Here is a 19,968-nt window from a genome sequence, read left to right on the forward strand (position 1 = left end):
TTTAGTAGCAGCTGCAGCAGCTTCTTGGAGAAGCCCTTACCTCCCTTTGCAAGGGGGTCCCCTCTAAGGTGCCCAGCTGAAATCTGTCGGTCTCTCTTCACTCCTGCCAGAGGAGAATCGCCAAGGCCTGGGTGTGCCTTTCTCTCCATCCAGGTTGCTCTGTAACTAAATTATATCGATAGCTGGGCGATAGGATGACTCAGAGAAAGCCAGCTTTCCTGCCTTTAAGTGCTTCTTCTGGGGGGGGGGGCTTCTAGGAAACTCAGTTTTGGGGAAATCGGTCAGATTTGGGAGGAGGAGGAGGAGGAGAAAAGGACAGCAATGTCTCCCACTCCGAAAATGGGAGCAAGAAAGGAGGAAAAGAAAGGATCTTTACACCACCCTCGGGTCCTTGACTTCTGAAGTTAAATCCTCTTGTCAGATCTGGTGCAGCTTTTAATCTAGTTTCAGAACTGAAACAGAACAAATTTAAGGGTGGTTAGAGAGTATAATCTATCTGAAGGCAAATACTTCACATTTCGGTAATGGGAAGACTGGCAGGTTTCCTCAGATGGGGGTTGCTTCCCCTCAAGTCCCTGGCTCTGAATATTGTCTATTTCTGGAATGAGCTCTTATCTCCATGGAGGAGGTTTTAACTGGTTTTTAACTGGTTTTATTGGGTCATTTTTAAATACTGGCACATGTTTAATTTTGTCGCAATACTGCAATATATTGTCATGTTCGTGGTGTGAGTCTTTTAGTTATTTGCAAGCTGGAAGGAAGGAAGGAAGGAAGGAAGGAAGGAAGGAAGGAAGGAAGGAAGGAAGGAAGGAAGGAAAGAAAGAAAGAAAGAAAGAAAGAAAGAAAGAAAGAAAGAAAGAAAGAAAGAAAGAAAGAAAGAAAGAAAGAAAAGCCAGGGAGAAATATCTAGGGAAGCAGTGAGGAAAATAAACTGGAGCAGGGGGGATGAACTTGGAGTGTGAGAAGCAAGGAAGCTAAGGACTAAAGGAAGGAAGGATGGAAGAAGAAACAGAACAGAAAAAAGGATAGGAAGCAGAAGATGACAAAGCCAGGAAAGGACAGGCTAAGGGAAGGAGAATGGAGGAGGTCTGCAGAAGCTACAGCAAACAGGTGAACCCCAAAGTCCAAGAACCAAGTCCACACAAGGACGTGAAAGAGACGGCTGAGCCTCTCGATGGATCAGGCCTCGGGTCTCTTTCATTTTAATTTCCCCTCTCCTTGTTCCGTGTCAACAAACGCACCCTTCCATGTCAAAACGAAGCTACAAATCATGCAAAGCCTAATAACCGAAAATAAACTGTTGACTTTCCTGACAGCTGTCTCTCGCTTTCACTGGGTGGTACGTTTGTGTGTGTTGCGCGCACGTGTGTGTGTGTGTGTGTGTGTGTGTGTGTGTGTGTGTGTGTGTGTGTGTGTGTGTGTGTGTGTGTGTGTGTGTGTGTCTACACACACACACACACACACAGGATAGATTTGCAAGAATTAAATTGCTGGGGGGGGTGGAAATTACAGGGAAGAGAAGCCTTGAAGCTCTCCCTGGGTTGATGGATATCAAAGGCACAATAGGAGGAGGGATGTTTATTTACAGAGGAAACGTCATATATATTTTTTTCAGAAGGGAAAGCAGCTCCTCTTTCTACCTCTGCGTTGAATTATTAAGCAAACTCTAAATTGCTCCAATCCAGAATCTCTGCGTACATCACAGCCTCCTTCTGCATATTAATATTTCTGTTTAATCAGAAAACACATTTCCCATCAAGCAGCCACCACACTGTTTGGGGAGGGCTGGAGATGTGGTAAGAGCCGTCATTAGAGGCCCCCAGAGAAACGGGAAGCCGGCATGGCTTAAGTGCTCCAAAGTGCAGACACTGAAAAGGCAGACAGTCTCTGCCCCAGACAGCTTACAATTAGGACTGAAGTCTGTCAGGAGGAGGCCGGGAAAACACTTGACTGGCTGGCCAGCCTTCACAAAAAAAGGGGATGAAGTCGCCTCTCATCTCCTGGTCTAACCGCACCGCTTCATATTTCAGCAAGAGATATTTTGGAAGGGAAAACTCCCATCCATTATGGGCTTTCACGCTGTGCCTGCCCTTCGCAGCCTCGATTCCTCCATTAGGGAGTGGTTAGGGAGTTTGCCTGCCAACGGTTGGGCTCCTGCCTTCATCGGGAACACGTCATCTATGGCACTGTGAGTGGCTCAGCACTGAAGAGAATTTCCTTCCCACTGTTTGCCTCAATTCCCCCCCCCCCTCTATAAATCTTCATCTCGGGGGAAGATTCTCCAAATTATTATTTAATGATACACTGGATACTTGGTTAGGTGTTTTTGACATCCCGGCTGGGGATGTGAAGCCAGAGGTTGGGAGTTCGATTCCCCCACTGTGCACCCCGGAAGGGCCAGCCTGGGTAGCCTTGGGCAAGCTGGACAGTCGTCCCAAAGCATCCCCAGAGAAAAACAGAACGGCAAACCACTTCTGAGTATTCTCTGTCTAGATAACCCTGAACAAGGTCTCCATAAGTCAGAATCGACTTGACAGCACATGTTTCTGCTGATGATGATTTGTTCATAGTCTTTGACTATGACATTGAGCAGTTGATTGTTTTTTCTTAATTGGTAATTTGTTTAAAGACATGCAAGGGTATCCGGGATACTTGTTTGCACCGGATAGGTAACATGCAGTGCTATTTAGGGCAACAACGGAGAACTTCCTTGTTTTCTGGAATGATCCCCTGTCTCATGACTTGGGGGCACCTTTTGAGCCTTCCTGTACTACTGCTTCCATTTGGACTACACTGTTCTCCAGACCGCCTAGGGCAGATGGGACCTGGGTTTCAGTAACACCTAGCGAGCCCCCCCAACTTTCCTGTTGGAGACTCCAAGGATGCCTTCTACAAAATGGCACCCTCCAAATGGGGGTGATGGGAGCTGTAGTATAACACATCTGGGAGGCGCCTGCTCCGAAGTGAGTGAGCAGCACCGCCCTCTTTTTTTGGAGCTATTTTCCACACACCCCTCTTTCCAGATTACAGCGTCCACCAGTCCCCTTGGGTCGGTCTCTTAGGATTTCTCCAGAAAAAAGGTTGACTCTCTCTTTCTTTGTTGGGTGTTGGGATGTCCGTGGCACATGGGCCCCAGGATGCCCACTCTTCCTCTGAAGCAAGAAATGAGGCCCATGTGTCTTCATTCTATCCCCCATCCCCAGCAACATTGTCACTTTCATCAAGTGTCTTGGCCTTAAGCTGCCTTTGGAGTTTAATTGAAAAGCAAGGTATACATCATTTAATAATGGCAAGCAGGTGTTATGTCTTAATGGCTGGATCTTCCAGGGCCGGCTCTGTTATCAGGCCCGGTAAGGCAGGCACCTCAGGAGCATTGATGGAAGCAAAGGCACCCCTCTTCTGTCCCCCCACTGCCCAAGAAAGACCCCTGCTACTTTGGGGAGCTGCCAGTATGGACACCCCTTTAGTGACCCCATGAACTGTCCCCTCAGGCAGCAAAATCTCTTGGGTCGGCACCAGCACCATGCTTGGGCTCCATATTCTCTCCCTGTGGAAAATCCAGCATCTTTCTCTCTCCCTCTCAGTCCTGTTTTCACCTTTATGGTTTTTTCGTCCTTAAAGGGAAAATAGTGGTTTTAAGGACGTGACCAGGGTCAGAAGAGAGAGATTGGGAAACACCCACAGCCCCTCACACAGCCACCTCCAACCACTCTGCAAGGCCAACAGCCCCGTCGGGCGTGAGGTTTGAAACCGGTCCGAAACAAAACATCCGGGAGAGCTCAAGCGTGGCGCTCTCTCTGCTTCTCGCTCTTTCCCTGTGCCATCGTAACAACTGTGGAAGGTCTCCAAACAGAACTTTTAAACAGCAAGAAGAAAGGAAAAGTTTATGTACGGATAGGGCTGTGGGGAGGGGGGGGGCTGGAAGAACGGCCTCCGAGCTCCCTCTGCTGGCTCAGGATTTTTACAACGAGACCGTTCCTAGCACCAAAACAGGATGGGATGAAGAACACCTCCTCGTTCTCCAATGGACCTGGACTAGCCTTGGAATCTTAGCACGGCAGAAGCTGGAAGGGACCACCCTGGGTCATCCAGTCCAGCCCCGGTCAAGGAGGCCCCATGGAGGAATCAAACTTCTTCTTTTTTAAAGAAACGGGCACACACAAAAACCAAGAAGGTTCTTTTGTGAAGGACCGGCGACATTCAGTGTGGTGGGTGAGGGTGTTCTACCAGTTTCTCTCCAGCTGAGGCCTGGGCATAGAGGGGTAAGAGATGGTCCATGTTTCTCAATAGGACAAAAGGGCACACAGGTGCTGAACGGTACGCCTTCAAGAGCACGGACGTTTATTCTGTTTGCTTGGTGCACAAGACTCTGGGCACCGTGTCGTGACATTGCCAGCATGGCTTCCAGCAGACAAGGAGATCATCGATCCCAAGCGGACTAGTTGCAACCACACCTTCCAGGGCTCCCTGCAGAGAGATCACAGGAGGCATCCCTTTCATTCCAGCTGTGTGCACCTCTGTCTGAAGATTACAGGTCCCACACGCTTAGCTCCATGCATTGGGGGGTTGGGGGTTGTTAGAACCAGAACAAACCCATGGGGAAGATCTGCTCATTCCCTCCATCACCTGCTTCACTTCTAACGGGACCTCTGCTTGTCAGAGATTTTGGGAAAGTTGCCCGGAGCCGTCTGAATGAGCCGCACACTCAAGGTGGGACCGGAAAGTGCTTACCTGTAGCTCTGATGTCTCAGTAATGGGTACAGTAATCTGGTGCCAGCTGGGGCTCTGGCCCCCCTTCATAGACCACGCCTTGTGCCATTCCGAAGAATTCAGCAGCTTTATATAGAAGTTGATTTCACCTTCCAAAGGAGTCGGGGACCGGCAAAAAGGAACAGAGAGCAGGCAGAATTAGAATGGCCAGTCTGTATTTCTCAGTCTGACTAGATACACTTGTGCTGAATTCATTAATTCATTAATTCATTAAATCATTAATTCATTCATTAATTCATTCATTCATTCCAACTTTAGGGGAAGCTTACATGTCACACTAGAAAACCCAGTGTGGGACTGCCTAATGGGAACCCCAAACCAATTACCAGTGGCTATTGTTGTTTGTTTGTTGTTGTTGGGATATAGAAAGCCCAAGGTGCAATCCTGACACCTCTGGTCAAGGCCCCTGGCCATGTTGATCAGAAGGTTCTGGGATTTATAGTCCAAAGAAGGTACATTCCTAAGACCTTTTTTTTTTGCCAGCTTATCTGCCCTTCCCCTTCCATACTCCCTCTGACATGGAAGCCACTTACCCATGTGAGCATCCGTGGTGTTGTACCAGAACCTGAGACACCCAACGCCGCTCATGACTGGGCTTATCAGGATGGCCTTCTGCATAGGAGCTAGGCCTGAAGGTTTCAAGGAAATGTGGCCACCTGGTTGAAGAGAGGACCTGACCTGAGCTTACTCCACCTTCACTGTTTCACAAGACATCTTAAGACCTTCCCCACCCCCTCCAACATACTTTGTGATACAGCAGGAATTGAGAGGGTGTAATCCCTTTCACATATTGCTGGAACAACAGGTAAATTTAGCATTGGGGTTCAAAAAAATGCACCAGTGCTACAAGTACAGTCCATGTTGGGGATGGACCAAGAAAGTGTGGTGACTCCAATTTGCTGGGGTGGGGGGGCAAATCCACTTCAGATTTTAGTCCAGGAACCTAGTTGGGAGGGAGGGTTCAGCACCTGCAAAGTTCAAACTGAAACCCAGATTGGATTCACAAAATGAGAGTCCCCAGCTTCCACTGAGTTTGATGGGAGCTGCAGTCCACAAATCTGGAAAGCTACACCTTCCCTGATGCTGCGTGAGAGCCTGGACATCAACCGGAAGAGGATAGGACCAGGTGGCCATCCCTTTAGGAATTCTCCACCACACAGACCACCAAGTGCATCTGGACCTGCAAGGAACACAGAAGCCATTGATCACCTGAGGTCCTGCAAGGCGTTCCAGAGGTGGACCCATCTTCCACAGGCACAGCAGGCAGCTCTTCCTCCTTTTCAAGCACCCAGTCCAGGTCATCCTTCGTGCTCTGCTTCCAGGAACACAAGTCCTTCTCAAAGGAACAGAAGAGAGGCTGTGTTGCCTTTGCTGTTCTTTCATGGATCACTGGATCATTCCCAACCTTTGTCACATTAGAAGGCAACCTCCAGAGAAGACCCAGTGTTTTGGACACCCTTGTGGCTTCTGCCGGCTCCATTGCCTTCGCCACCTTTACAGAGGAGAAAGACCCATCCTTATGGCCAACAAGAGGGTGACCAACATGTACCTTGAAGGTTCCGGGAACAGGCATGAGGTGTGTGAGCCCACCTGCAGAGGCCGTCCGGGTTCTTTTAAGCACCTGCTCCATGGAAGATTCTTTTGTCAGCTTCAATTTCCTGGGACTGAGATGCTCAGGAAATCCCACCATTTCCAGCAAAGACCTCTTGGCAACATGATGGAGGGAGCCTGACTTGTCTACAGAGGAATCCCTGTTGCTCATTGGCTTCATTCTGGTCCAAGGGTTCCTCGTGGCTTCCTCCACCTTGTCAACAACTTGAGCTTCAGGAATTTGTTTGGATGGCTCCTTAGAGGATGGAATTATTTCCCCAGTACTCCTTCCTACATATGTCCGGTTCATTAGAGGAAATCTACTGGGATCCTGCATCTCTTCTGGGCCTTCAGTTGCATGTGGCATTATGTACTTTGACCAGAATCCATTTCCCACTGAGCCAGATGTTTGATGGTGCCCCCGTGAAATTCCCAGGGCCACAGTAGCTTCTGCCATGGGTGCTGTGTCCCTCAAATACACATCCTCTGCGCTGACCTCAAAAGGAAATGTTTTGTCCACCTTATCAGTGCCAAGAGGCTTCTGGACACCAGGAACAGAGGTGGTCACTTCCCTCAATTGAGTCTTCGAGCCGGGGATCATGGAAGCACCAGAATGGAGTTTGCTCGTGGGACCAACAGTGTTCTGTGTGGACCATTTCTCCTCATGAACAGTTATAAATTTTCCTGTACCCTCAGTGGAATTAAAGTAAGCTGATTGTGGTGATTGCCAACCACCCATGTTCAGGGTTCCAAAACCAGTCTGTCTAGAATCTTTGACTTCAATCCTTGTATATATGGCAGCCGTTGATATTTCAGATTTATATATGCCACTTTTCAGTGTGAGATTTTCTCCTTTCTCCCCCGAGATCAGCTTTGTGCTGTTTGATCCAGTTGTCTCCTGGATAGATTCCTCCAGGGACCCAACTGCAGTCTGAAGTTCATGCTGGAGGGTTGGAGGAGTGGTCATTGCAACGTGCTCCTCGTGAGATCCCAGGACGGAACCTCCAGCAGAAAGTGTCCCGTGTCTTTCCATCGACAGAGGAATACTAGCGCCAATCTCCATTGCGGTGTCTCCTCTTTCCCTGGAAATCGTATTTGTGGCCTCTTTGGAACCAACAGGTGCATTTGACTGGCCTGCTCCAAAATCTGGAGATATAGCCCTGGTCAAGTACGGGGCCACGGAAGTGCCCACAGTTACAAACGTCCCAGCAGACGGCAGAAACTCTGTTCTTTTGTGGCTACCAGAAGATCCCTCACTGACCTTCGGGAGCTGGGGAAGCTCTAGGGAGCCAGGAGTCAGGAAGAGATCTGTGTCCTCAGTAGGAATGTGAGTCAGTGTTTTGGGTGGCAGGGTTGACTCTGCACCACTTCTCCCAGGTATGACGTCTTGACTTGGCCTTGTCACCCAATGTCTCCCCTGGAGGGACGCCGTCTCTTCTCTGACACTTCCTGGCTCAGAGGGTCTTCCTGCTGCAGGTGGAATTGCTACGCTGGCTGTAGAGGCAACTCTCTTCTCAGGGCCTCGTTGCAGGGACTGTGGAGCTGGGCTCTCAGAGTTCATCACCGGTTCTGTTCCCAGGAAAGACGAAGAGCCTGAGGGAGGTTTCAAAGCTGGCTTCCTAAGAACCGAGACGATGGAGAAATGGGAAGGACCGGTGCTAGTGGATTCAGCAGGTGCTTGACCGCTTGGACTCCCTTGAGGCCTCTTCTCTGATGGTGTCTGTGTCAGTTCAATCCTCCTTGCAGACGATGTCTCTTCTTTGAGGACCCCTGCGTAATGGCTGGTTCTTTCTCTCCCTCTCAAGTTGTGGGAGCCACTCACCCAGCTGAGACTGGTGCCTGCCTCTGTCACCGGGAGAGGCTTCCCTTCCAAAGCAAAGCTCTGTTCTTTGGTTCCTTGCCTTCGCCTTTCTCCGCTAGTAGCTCCTGGTTTTAGCTGTGCATGGGAGGAGACCTTTCTCTTGGCAGTGCCTTCCCTAAGTGGAGCCTTTGTCCCAGAGAAGGACCCACATTGTCTTAGAGGCACCGTTGTTCTCAGCCCACTTGGGCTCCGGCTTTGTATCCGATCCTGCCCTTCTCCAGTGAAGAGGGGAGGGGAGGGGTGCCTCTGATTTCCTGCTGTCCATTGCCCAGGCTCGGTGGGCCCTGGGCTCCTCAACGGCTCAGTGGACAACAGTCCCTGAAGACTCTGCTTTCCATGAGTCTTGGCTTCTTCGGAGGGTTCAGTGCCAAGTTCTCCCTCACGGCTCCCGTGGGTCCTTTGCCCTGCAGTCGGCTTCTCCCGTCTTGCAGTGGAGGCTGCTTCCATGACATGTTCTATTTCCCCTCCTTGTGCCCCTCGAGGTGGAGCCCATCCAATAGAGAAGGCAGTGGGGCTGGAGCCTTCCCTATTGCTTGACTGTGGCCATGAAACTGTGGACCTTAGTCCAGCTGTCTTTGGGCTTGGAGGCCGAGGTAGACGTGTTCCCTCCATAGGACGTGTCACCTGGTTGCTTTTCGTTACTGGTGAAGTCCATTCCTCTAAAGTGGAAACTTGGCTTGGCAAGTCCACATGGTCACCGGGGGTCCGTCCCTCTGCTTTCACAAAGACAGAGCCCATAGTTGTGTGTTTAGCAAATGTCACCCTTCTGTAACCCTTCCTTGCCCTGTGAGCAGGTGCCAGGGAAAATGGTTCCTCTTCCAAAGAATAACCTGCAGGGTTTCCCCACGAGACAGTCGCCTCTTTTTGCCTTGAAGCAGCAACATGACCTGTGACTACAGCCCAAGGAACTGATGGAGTTCCACCTGTAGCCCAATCAAGGTGGTTTCCTGGTGCCTTTACCCTTGCAAGAGATTCTTTGCCAGGAGGCTCATCATGTTCCAATTTAGTTCTTGCACCCTGTTTTCTCCCACCAGAGGACCACACGCTTGGCAGCATACTCACTTGACAGCCATCTGAGCTTTCTACAGCCTCTTCCCCCATCCTAGTCTGGGTAGGAACATTAGCAAAGCCCAGGGTTTCTTCTTCCAGTTCCACAGCCCTGGAAGATGTGGCCAGGTTCCTGGAGACTCTCAAAGCAAAGGTCGTGTAAGAAGAACTCCCCACTGGGGAGGTATGGGTGGGGTGGTCTGTTTCATTTCCAGAGATGCCTATGGTTTGACGGTCCATCTTTCTTGGTCGTTCCTCACGGTCCTCTTCTAGCATGGAGAAGCTATAGCCCTCGGTTGGGTTTGGAGAGCCACTTTCAACCTCAGGCTCACGGCTTCCTGTTGCCAGCGAGCTCCCCATTTCCAAAGCAGTGGGCAATTCTGTGCCATGCTTTCGGGGCATGGCTCTCGTGGTTCTAGAAAACTCTTCCCCCATTTCTCTCCTTCCAGGCCTTCTTGTTGGTCCTTGGACCACATCTGCGGAGAACAGGGCTGGGCTTTTGGTCATAAATGAAGGCAGAAATTCCATCTTGGCCGCTGTTCCTTTCCTTGCTTCGTGGAGACTTGGCTCATTTGTGAAGGAGGCCCCCCGATAACTTGGAGGCTGTCTTCCCAGCTCCCTTGGTCTACTGGTGGGGCTCGGTGGAGTTCCAGAAGTCTTCTTCACTGCACCGACAGTTGTTGGAATCTCCATTTCCCTAGACTGGGTTTCGTCATGTGGCATCTTCTCTGTAACTGCAGGAAACTCGCCCCTGACCTTTTCTTCACCAGAGGTCTCTGGAGACCCCTTGGTCTGCATCTGGTTCTCCTTTCCAGGTAGCCAAGTTATCTTCATGTGGTCTTCAGGAACACTTGTGCCTCCACCTACAGCCTTACTGCTGGATGGCCCTGGGGTCCCCAGGGTCTCTTGGGTAGCAGGGGCCATTTCTGTAGCAGATGCAACGGCGCTGAAAGTCTGTGCAGCTGAGGTGTCCACTTTGCTCAAGGCTGAGCAGGGCGGAGGCTCACTTGGAATGAAATCCATCATATTCTCCCTGATGACCCTCTCCGTTGATGCTTCTGAAAACAAAGATGAACAACATCGGAAAATCTTTCCCACGGCTATTCAATTTCTGTACACATCCTGTACTATAGTTAGCCTACATGCAATTGCTAAATTCAATTAGAGTTGATCCACCTGCAAATGTGGTTAACTATTCAACAACTGACCTCATGGGTCTTCCCTGGCTGAAACTATCTATTAGATTTAAGCCATAGTCCTCATGGCTCCATCCCAGAAGAGACACACACATGAATGATGGATGCATTTGTATGTGATAGTACTTGTATGATGAACAATTTTGAGGTGTTAGGTTTGGTAGACTTCCTAAGAGACCTGTGTTTCCTCAATATTTAATGCAAGGAACCCAACTGAAACATGTGGATTGGAGAGATTAAAATCCACACCACCTCCTATCTAGCCAACTTCAGCAGGTTAGGACATCCGCTTCATCGTACTTCCCAAATACAGCTGCAAGAATTTTGCACCACAAATGCTTCTTAGAGAGTGCAGATGTATCACATATTCAAATACTTGAAAGGCAGTCCTACAGAGGAGGGGCAGGATCTGTTCTCAATCATCCCAGAGTGCCGGACACGTAATGGGCTAAAGCTACAGGAAGCCATATTCCGGCTGAATATCAGAAAAAAAATATTTTAACAGTTAGAGCAGTATGAACCTATGGCCTTGGGAGACGGTGAGCATCCAACAAAGGAGCTCATGTCCTTGGGAGGTGGTGAGTGCTCCAGTGCTGGAGGCATTCAAGAGAAAAGTAGCCAACCCTCTGTCAGATCTGCTTTAATTTGGATTCCTGCACTGAGCAGGAGGTTGGACTGGATGGCCTTAGAGGCTCCTTACATCTCCATTATTTTGAAATTCTGTGATTCTATTAGTTGCATTTTAAAGTGCAGAAGAGAAAATGTGCTCTGTTTAGCTCTAAAGCAAGCCAACACACACACACACACCAAGATCCCTGCATCCAGAAGAATTCGGAAGCCATCTCCCTTCCTTACCTGGCTGTGCTGCAACCTGAGAACACTTATAGAGCTTGTTCACTCGAGCAATATCTGACTGGCTTAGGTTCCATCTTTGACCAAGAGGAGTGGAAGAGCCGGAGAGTGGGATGATGGTAGGTAAGCCGGTCATGCTGAAAGCATTCCTGATGGGATGAGAAATAAGAGTGAGCAGTGCGACATTACTGGTATATATCCTTGGACACTCAAAGGTCCACTGGGTTGATGTCTAGTCCACCCGTTTGTGCTTTGGGCAGAATATCTTCAAGACATCTCCTCGTCCTCTCCCACAAGAGAAGGGGCAGAAATGTTCCAGTTTCTTTTTACTCAACTACACAGTTTTCTTGCTTTAATTCTGTTTTCACTTATTTCCACATCAGACGGCCAAACATGAAACAGAAATAAAGTCAGCTTAAAACAGGGCACCCATTTTGTGGTGCTTATATATGGACCCACACATACTATGGATTTAAATATATATCGTTTTGCTAACAATGCATTTTTGCAAGTAGCTCCACCCAATATGATATTTGTTATTTCTGTGACTAAATGCATTTATGTTCACTGTGCCTCATATAGGCACCTTTTGTGTGTGTTTTCTACTTTTTTTAAAGTAGTTTTTCCAAGCTCTGATTACAGTTCTTTCCTGTGCTGCAAGACTCCCTGTTGCTATTTCTAGACATCTTATGATTCGTGAGAGTAGCGTTTCAGAGACAGAAAGTGACTCAAGTACAGTGGTGCCCCACATAGCGATGATAATCCGTTCCGGAAAAATCGTCACTATCTGGATTCGTCACTATGCGGAACAAAAAAGCTCATAGGAATGCATTAAAACACGTTTAATGCGTTCCTATGGGCAAAAAATTCACCATTATGCGAAAATCTTCCATACGGCCACCATTTTCACTGCCCGGTAAGTGAGGAATGAGCGCGAAAACACTGCGGGTGGCCATTTTTTTACCCGGTGGCCATTTTGGAACAGCCAATCAGCTGTTCTAAAAACATTGCTATGCGAAAATCGGTAAGCGAAACAGCTTACCGATCATCGCAAAGTGATGTTTTACCATTTAAAACATCGCAATGCGATCGCAAAAACGATCGCAGAAAAAAACATTGCTATGCGGATTCGTCGTTAAACGGGGCGCCCGTTATGCGGGGTACCACTGTATTTCCTGAGACTTCTTGGAGAACATTCATGGCTCAGGCATCGTGTGGCATTGTACAGTAATGCTACCTCCTCTGTAGCACGTCCGCTTACCTGCCATAGTGCATGACCGAGGAATAGTCATAGTCCACCAGCATATTGTTGTTCCACGACTTCATGAAGTTCATCTCAAAACCTGAAGAGGAAATGGAGGGAAAGGGCGTCCTTCAATGAGCCACAGCATCTCAAACACTGTGGCTGTCATGAGCAAGTTTTAGGCAGGTCTTCAGCTGGCTCTGCTACAGGGCTGGGGAACATAGGGCTCCCCTCACGTCATTGGACTACAACTCCCATCAGTCCCAAACTGGCACAGCCCGTGAGGAGGAATGATGCAAGCTGCAAGTTGAAGAGTCACAGATTTCCCACTCTGTCCCGGGTCAGCCTCAGGTTTTAGTGTCGACTTCTAGGAAGCTATCCAAGGCAGGGAGTCTCTGAATGAGTTTCAGCACCTTGGAGAGCGATGGGCAAAAATAGATCATCCTTTGAGGTCAAAAGCACCTGGTCTCCAGGAGTTCCCCAGCAGCCCCACTATACTGGGATGGATCTGGGGGTACAAGCCTAGGATGGGGGTTATCTATTGCCTTCTTGGAGGGGCAAAGGGCAGAGCAACATATTTCTCAAGCCATGTGGCTTCCGTGGAGGCATAAAGTCCCTACCACCAGCCACAGCTGTGAACCTACTATACTTTCATCCCCTGCCCTTTTACGGGTGTTTAATAGGACGTGGCAAGACTTATAAGCAGCACCCTGACCGTATACCCCACCATGCTGAGCGTTCAAGAAATCCAAGGCTCCACCATCGAGGAACCTTGTCCTACCCCTTTCAACTTCTTAACCACATGCAAGTAGGAGTCCTCAACCCTGAACCCATCGGGATCAAAGTTAGGTGATGAGCAGAGTCTTGACTGCAGGACTGCAGTTTAACCACATGCCGTGAGGCTCATCAGCTCGGAATGGCTATAAAACACACTGGCCAGTTAACTTTGCTGTGACACTCACTGTACTGTATGGAGCATCTGACACATCTAGGATTCTTTCACCCCCTTAGAATAGTGCATTTTTGGAGCCCATATATTTGCCTCTATCAGTACAGGATTCAATCAATTTTAGGTCACACAAGTGGACTTGCTCTTCTCTAATCAACCCTGGAGTCTGGTTGATGAAAGAGACTTCAGCGCAGCAGACTTCAGCCTCTGTACAAGTTCTAACCCCAAATCTCTGAAGGACAGTCAGGCTCCTTCCCTCTAGTCTGTAACAACCATCAGCAGCTTTCCGGGATTTAGGACAGAGGTTTCTCCAACCCAGCCTGGAGATGCTGGAGATTAAAGCTAGGAAGATGTGCAATCAACCTGACCTTGTAGAACCAAGCATGCATGCTCAGTGGCCTCACACAGAACCAGCACGAACACCTACCGGTCAAGATTTCATTCCAGGAGATGCTGATGTACTTGTCTCGATCCGCTCTTGAGTGCTCATGCCAGAAACCCAAGACGTGCATCAGCTCGTGCAGCGCCACCCCTTTCCCCCGCTGGAGGCAAGCTGGAGCCAGCGAGACCACCTGCATCCCACCAACGCGTCCAATGCTGGAGAAGCAGCTGGAGAGAAAGGAGCCTTTCAAGCTCTCGTCCTGGGGCCAAAGGAGCCGTTTCTCCGCTCGCAAGAGCCAGTGGTGCTCAGATGGCGCCTGGATCATTAGGGGCTTTGAAGCTTCGCTTTGCTGGCCACCATTGCAGCTCAGGGGACAGAAAAAAAAAATTAAAGAAAAGGCCCAGCAAAATGCAGGCGCACATGTGGCAAAGCCAGTGAAATGTGAACTCAAAGAGATCGACGTTTTCAGTTAATGGCTTGAATCTATTGAGCAAACTTTTAGAACGCCCGGGCTGGGGGGGGGGACCACGTAGGAAGCTATTTGTGGGAAATGATGATTCCCACCCAAAAAGCCTCTCAATATGCATATGGATGCTGCTGTGAATGGGGTGGTTAAGAAAGACACCGTGGTTCTAAGGTGACAGCAACCTCCGTACTCTGCTCTTGCGTGCATTTTCCGGCTGGTTACAAGCAACACCCAGTGAGACAGGCAGCCAAACACCCCGGAGAAGGCAGAGCTCGGAAAAGCTGCTTTGGGGGGGACTGTCAACGCCCAGAGTTCTCCAGCCTCCATTTCTGTTGGCCTGCTGGTTGGGAGATGCAGTGAGCAATGACAGGGACTCAAGTCATGGGACTTGCTGTCAAGTCAGACTTAAGTCCCACTTGTGGCTCGACTCAGACTTGATTTGGGGTCTTTTCCCCCCAATGACTCAGACTCAACTTGCAACTCAGAACACAAAGACACACCTCCCCTTTTCGGGGGGGGGGAACGTTTGTTTTTAATAGGGACTCAGGCTCAGGGCTTGGGAGCAAAGACTTGCCCCACGTCTCTGAGTGATAGGCCTCCAAAGCAGCTCTGTTTTCTCCAGCATGTTTGGCTGGGAAGTGTGTGCATTTGAGAGAGAGAGAGAGAGAGAGAACCCACCTTCAGCAGGAAATGACTCATCCACTAGAATCTCCCCCCCCATTCCTGTCCCCCTCGCTTCACCCCAAATCCCCAGCATTTGCCAAATCGCTACAAACCCAGAGAGTGGAGCAACAGAGATGAAGTCCCTCTGATAGGAATAAGGGACAAATTTGATGCATGTAAACCTTGCGAAGTCTTCAAACGCTTCCTGGATTATCTTCACGGTAGATTTATCTGGTGAGGGCAATTAGACAGACATTATAGCCGCAGCAGTTTGCTCAGAACCGAGATGGTTTCCCCAGAGCATTCAGTTGCAAATTCAGCTTTTTTTCCCCCCTCCCGGGCATTAATCAAAAACAAGACATTTTAGTAAGCCGGTGGCTTGCTTTTACACACATCATTACATTGACAATTCTCACCTCCTCTCCACCAACCCCAAGATAATTATCCAAGGGATATTTAGCACCACCGTGGCAGCACGTTCTCACTGAATTTTTAATAGTAAGACTAAGAAGGCATCAATTTTCCCGTGTCCACATTCAGGATGGTGAACATTTGTTCCAGAACAGCAAGGTGAGACTGGTGCCAAACAAAGCAGCTTCTATTCCCATCACCAGCCAAGGGAATCACCTCTCCAAATCCCATGAAGTGCCCATTCCCATCTCTTCGGCACTGGTTGGGTGTCATCTTGATTCTTGTGTCCAGTTCCAGACACCGCACTTCAAGAAGGATGCTGACAAACTGGATCAAGTTCAGAGAGGGGCAACAAGGATGATCAGGGGGCTGGAAAGCTCTATAAGGAGGAAGGTCGGAAGGAACTGAGCAGGTTTCGCCTGGAGGAAAGAAGACTTCGGGGGCGATTTGCTTCTTACCGTATCTGTAGGAAATAACATATGGAATCTGGACAATTCCTCTCTTCTTCGGCCACCTTGGATTGGCAGAGAAGAAGAGTCTGAAGGGACTCTGGATGAGAGAATGAAATAAATAAGTACCGCCCGCTGCACAGCCCCGCCATTTGCAAGATTCAAACAAAGCTGGATGGGTTATATTTTAAAATAAACTGGTTGCCATTGCCTTTATTCCTCAGCAGATGGGGTGCCACTGTTTTTGCCCATGAGATTCTGGAAGCCAATCCTGAGCCCAGAACATGGAGTCTTTTCATTTTTGGTTTTGACGTACTGTGTGCAATACAGTCACAAATGCAAATTGGGGTGGGTCCTTTCGTTGAGACAGAGGCCAGCCCTTGTGATGTCACAGAATCAAGACAGACACAAGGGTTGGAAGCGCAAGGAAGGCCTAATGCCAATCTAAATCTATTTGCACGGAACCCTGGCACCAGGTTTGAAGGAGTGCCCAGGCTTCAAAGGAAATCGCACTGTCTCTTTCTCCCAGGGAGCTTGCCCTGAGATTTGACCCAACACTAAGAGACCCGAGGAAGGAGAACATTGCCTGGAGAACTCAGCCTGCACCCACGGACCTGCCAACAGCAGCCCTGGGTGGACACAGGTATGGGGAGAATCCAGGACTTCTTATGACTTACTGCCTTGATGATGTCCCCCTCCATCAGAAAGCTGCTTTCTGGTGCCTCTGGAAGGATCAGTGCTGGAAGAAAAATAACGGGAGCATTTCTGGAGGAAGCTACACCCCAACACTGCTTGCTTTTGTGAACTTGGATGATGCTACACCTTAAATGTATTTATTTGTTTCTTAAATTTATACACTGCCTCCTTAGTGCAACACACTAATCTGGGTGGTTTATAGTCCGCTACAACACAGGAAAAGTATATCAAATTAAAACAGAATGGGGCAAGACATAAACAATGACCCCAGGGGTTGAACTGCAGAAGAAAATGAGGCATGGGGGTATATAAACAAGCATGGCAGCAAAGGAACACATTAAGCAGAGGTGCCAAAAAGGCCTCTCTATAAAGCAATGTTTTCAAGAGTCTTTTGGATGCAGGAGGGAGGGCGCCAGGTGCAGCTCCACCAACAGCTAGTTCCAAAGCTCTGGAGCCACCGCATAGAAGGCCCTGTTTATAGTAGAGGATTTCCTGGCCTCCCTTGGAGTAGCACCCAGAAGGCCATGGCCTGGGAAGACCTAGGAACAGGTGCAAAGGGTTAGTAACAGCAACACCTCTCCACAGTGCAGTCCTTGTCGCTGCCTATCAAATGATGATGATGTCCAGGCGGGAAGCATCTTACCTTGATTGATGTCAAGTATGTCATCGGATAGGTTCCTGCCCTCTTCTCCCTCCTGCCCCTCAAGGTGCTCTGCTTCAAACGTGTCTCCGCGGCCATGGACGGGCAGAGCTGAAAAGTAGTAACAGAGACATTTCACCAGCACACTTTTAGAGAAAATCAGTTATAGGATGGGGGCTCCAGCCAGGTCCTCCATGTCTCCTTTCGCTGTTGTCTGCATGTCCAGAGAAGCATATTGTGCACTCTTTGGATCACTTTTGGTTTGAATCAAATGGTTTGATCCATCCTGGCCCATTTTAGAGCTGTCCCGCTCCTTTTTGGCACAGGTTTTTCAGCACAATTCCAAGCACTCCTAATTCTCCTGTACTGTAGCCCATGCAGATGGTTAGTTGACACACACCCCCAAAAGAAGGGCTATGGGTTGTGTTATCTGAAGTGACAACTCTGTGTTGTATTTAGTGGGTTGTGCCACTGAAAGAGATGCTGTAAGGAAACCCCCCCAATTTGCATCTACTCTTACTTTAAATTTTTTTGAATATATTTTCCTACCAATTCAGCGCTATTCTAGATTAACAAGATACATTGGTGACAGTGTGTGTAACATGCTAGGTCAATGCATTGCTGTAGCGCTGTGCCATTTACTTTATTTCATTTTAAAAAGGAAAGTTGCCATGACCTGCTGAATGACGGCTGTGGGAAAACGAGGGGAAGGGAGTGGGAAGCAAGTGTCATTAATTAAACGGGGGACAAATCGAAATGTTCCAGAGACCTGTCTGGACCCTTCTCACAGGAGAAGGAACATCAATCAGTGTGAATAAATGGATGATTCAAGTGTGAGTTAAGTGTGAGCACTGAAGATTTGAACCTTTTAAGGGTGAACCAGGCTGCTCCAACTTCAGCTGAACACACCCTTTGTCTTGAGTAAAGGAGGCACCTTCTCACCTGCTACCTTATCTTTAAGGGTAACTAGGATCAAACCTGAAGGTCTCTCCTTCAAAAGCTGGTGAACCAGAGCCCTCCGGCTCACAGAGAATGTGACTTTCCTGTTCAGCTTTGGTCAGGTTGACACCAGACATACTTCTCAGAATATCAGGGAATCCCAAACCTGGAAAATGCCTTTGGAAAAGTACAAAGTTCTTTGGCCAACTCTATGACAACTGAAGCCAGTTTCCAAAGTGTTAACACAGACCGGACTACAGGTTGTTGTCTCTTGTGTGTACTGCGAGATGCAGGAAAACAAAAGGGCTTTTCTTTTTAAAAAAAAAAAACACACACACAGACAGACATCTGTCGAGCTTCTAGTAGTGGGCTACACCTGCAGTAAACTTCAGAGAAATGCAATTCAACCTTTATGTAATTCGCTCATTCGTCCACACTGTAGCAGCAACACAAGGTTAGTGCAAGTTGATACCCCTTGAACCACCACGAATCAATTCCGTGGAATGCTGGGACTTTTAGTTTGGAGAGGAATTTTTTTTCCCTCCTACCCTGCAAAGGAGTGTCCTAGACAGCAAAGATTTTTTTAAAGCTCCTTTCCGAAGTATAAAGCCCAAAATTACAGAGGGTGCAGAATCTAGCAAAGTAAAGTAGTATCACATTCCTCTCACTGTGTAGTCTTTTGATTCAGAACACTGAGATGATAGGGGAACTCAGTTCTTCATCCCAACAACCCTGCCCAGTCATATTTCCCTGGGTTTTCTCTTTATACTATTTAGAGAAGCAAAAAGCTCTAGAAAACATGACATCTTACACACTGCTGTAACATCCTGCCTGGTCTGAAATGTGGCTTTCAGGTTTTCATTTTTGTTTTCAGTGTTTTAGGGGGGCTTCCCCTTTTTCTTGGTTGCTTTCATCTCAAAATTTCCTCGGCGCACACAGTGAATTTCTACTGCTACCACACGAGGGCATATTGGTGCACAATATGTGTATATCAACAGCAGGAGCTTTGAGAAAGTTCCCCAAACTGGCATGGAACCTGCACAGAACCTGAGGCCACATAAGGCGAAAGCAAGTGTAAACTGGCCACTAGCACCACCGTTGGCACCTACCACGTGCTATTCACCACAGACAATGTTGAGGGACCCCCTTACCTGTAAATAGCCAAAGAAACCCAATCAACACAGGCCAGATCCCAAGAGACACATCCATGGTTGAACAACTAGTTCCAGGACCACTTTCTATTTCTAAAGTCACCAGCGTGTGTTGGGGGTGATTAGAAGTGATGCTTCCCTCTAAAGAGAAAGCCTTCCGGTTCTCTAAATAGAGCACAGGTGAGGAAGACACACCTGGAAGTCTTAGGTCTTCACACCTTCAGTTTAACTCCTTAAGGGAAGAAGCCCTTCTTCCGGGCCATGCAGGTTGGTTGCTGTTCTTTGTAAAGCCTGCCCAGCCAAGGCAGAACACTGTGCTAGTGGCATCTGGGTTCACAGGGGACAAAACACAAGGATTTTTTAAATTGCCAACAACAATGGCATTATTGGCCACCAGAACTTAAGAAAGATTGCATAGACTCCTCCAGGCACTCACAGTCAAGCTGGTTGGAGGGGGTTCTTAGAGGTGAAGAAAACAAAACTGTTCCATCAACACTTCTCAAGCTTCTTCGTTCCATCTCAGTTTAGGTCCAACGGCAACAGGGTGAGGGTTGAATATCTCATAGCACTTTGTTTCCAGTTCTCCCTGTTGTAATGCAATGTATCTTGGAGTGGCTTGGGGATGAATAAGCAATCAAGACCCATTAGCTTGACAAAAGACCT

General features: G+C 48.5%; 1 protein-coding gene across 2 annotated transcripts; it reads right to left on the reverse strand.

The window, feature by feature from the left end:
• Positions 1-22: 22 nt before the first annotated feature.
• ASTL (astacin like metalloendopeptidase) lies at positions 23-19,491 on the reverse strand. 2 transcript variants are annotated; one of them, XM_072978831.2, is made up of 12 exons: positions 19,306-19,491; positions 17,219-17,326; positions 16,557-16,618; positions 15,889-15,979; positions 15,133-15,250; positions 13,936-14,117; positions 12,578-12,659; positions 11,320-11,465; positions 5,980-10,326; positions 5,304-5,426; positions 4,732-4,859; positions 23-165 (listed from the first exon to the last, which is right to left on the reverse strand). In XM_072978831.2, exons 1-12 carry the CDS (start codon positions 19,361-19,363, stop codon positions 64-66), a joined length of 5,547 nt encoding a protein of 1,848 aa, XP_072834932.2. In that variant the 5' UTR covers positions 19,364-19,491; the 3' UTR covers positions 23-63. The 2 variants fall into 2 exon arrangements, with proteins under 2 accessions (XP_072834932.2, XP_020635848.3); XM_020780189.3 differs by lacking the exon at positions 23-165 and adding an exon at positions 4,312-4,467 and having other exon boundaries at positions 19,306-19,490.
• Positions 19,492-19,968: the final 477 nt, after the last annotated feature.

The sequence above is a fragment of the Pogona vitticeps genome, chromosome 8 (assembly GCF_051106095.1).
Source record: "Pogona vitticeps strain Pit_001003342236 chromosome 8, PviZW2.1, whole genome shotgun sequence".
In the NCBI taxonomy this organism is placed as follows: Eukaryota; Metazoa; Chordata; class Lepidosauria; order Squamata; family Agamidae; genus Pogona; species Pogona vitticeps.

Coding starts and splice junctions, on each gene's coding strand:
- ASTL (XM_020780189.3), bottom strand. CDS start 19,363: ATGGATGTGTCTCTTGGGATCTGGCCTGTGTTGATTGGGTTTCTTTGG. Junction 17,327..19,305: donor GTTTCTTTGGCTATTTACAG/GTAAGGGGGTCC, acceptor ACTACTTTTCAG/CTCTGCCCGTCCATGGCCGC. Junction 10,327..11,319: donor TCAGGTTGCAGCACAGCCAG/GTAAGGAAGGGA, acceptor CTTTGTTTTCAG/AAGCATCAACGGAGAGGGTC.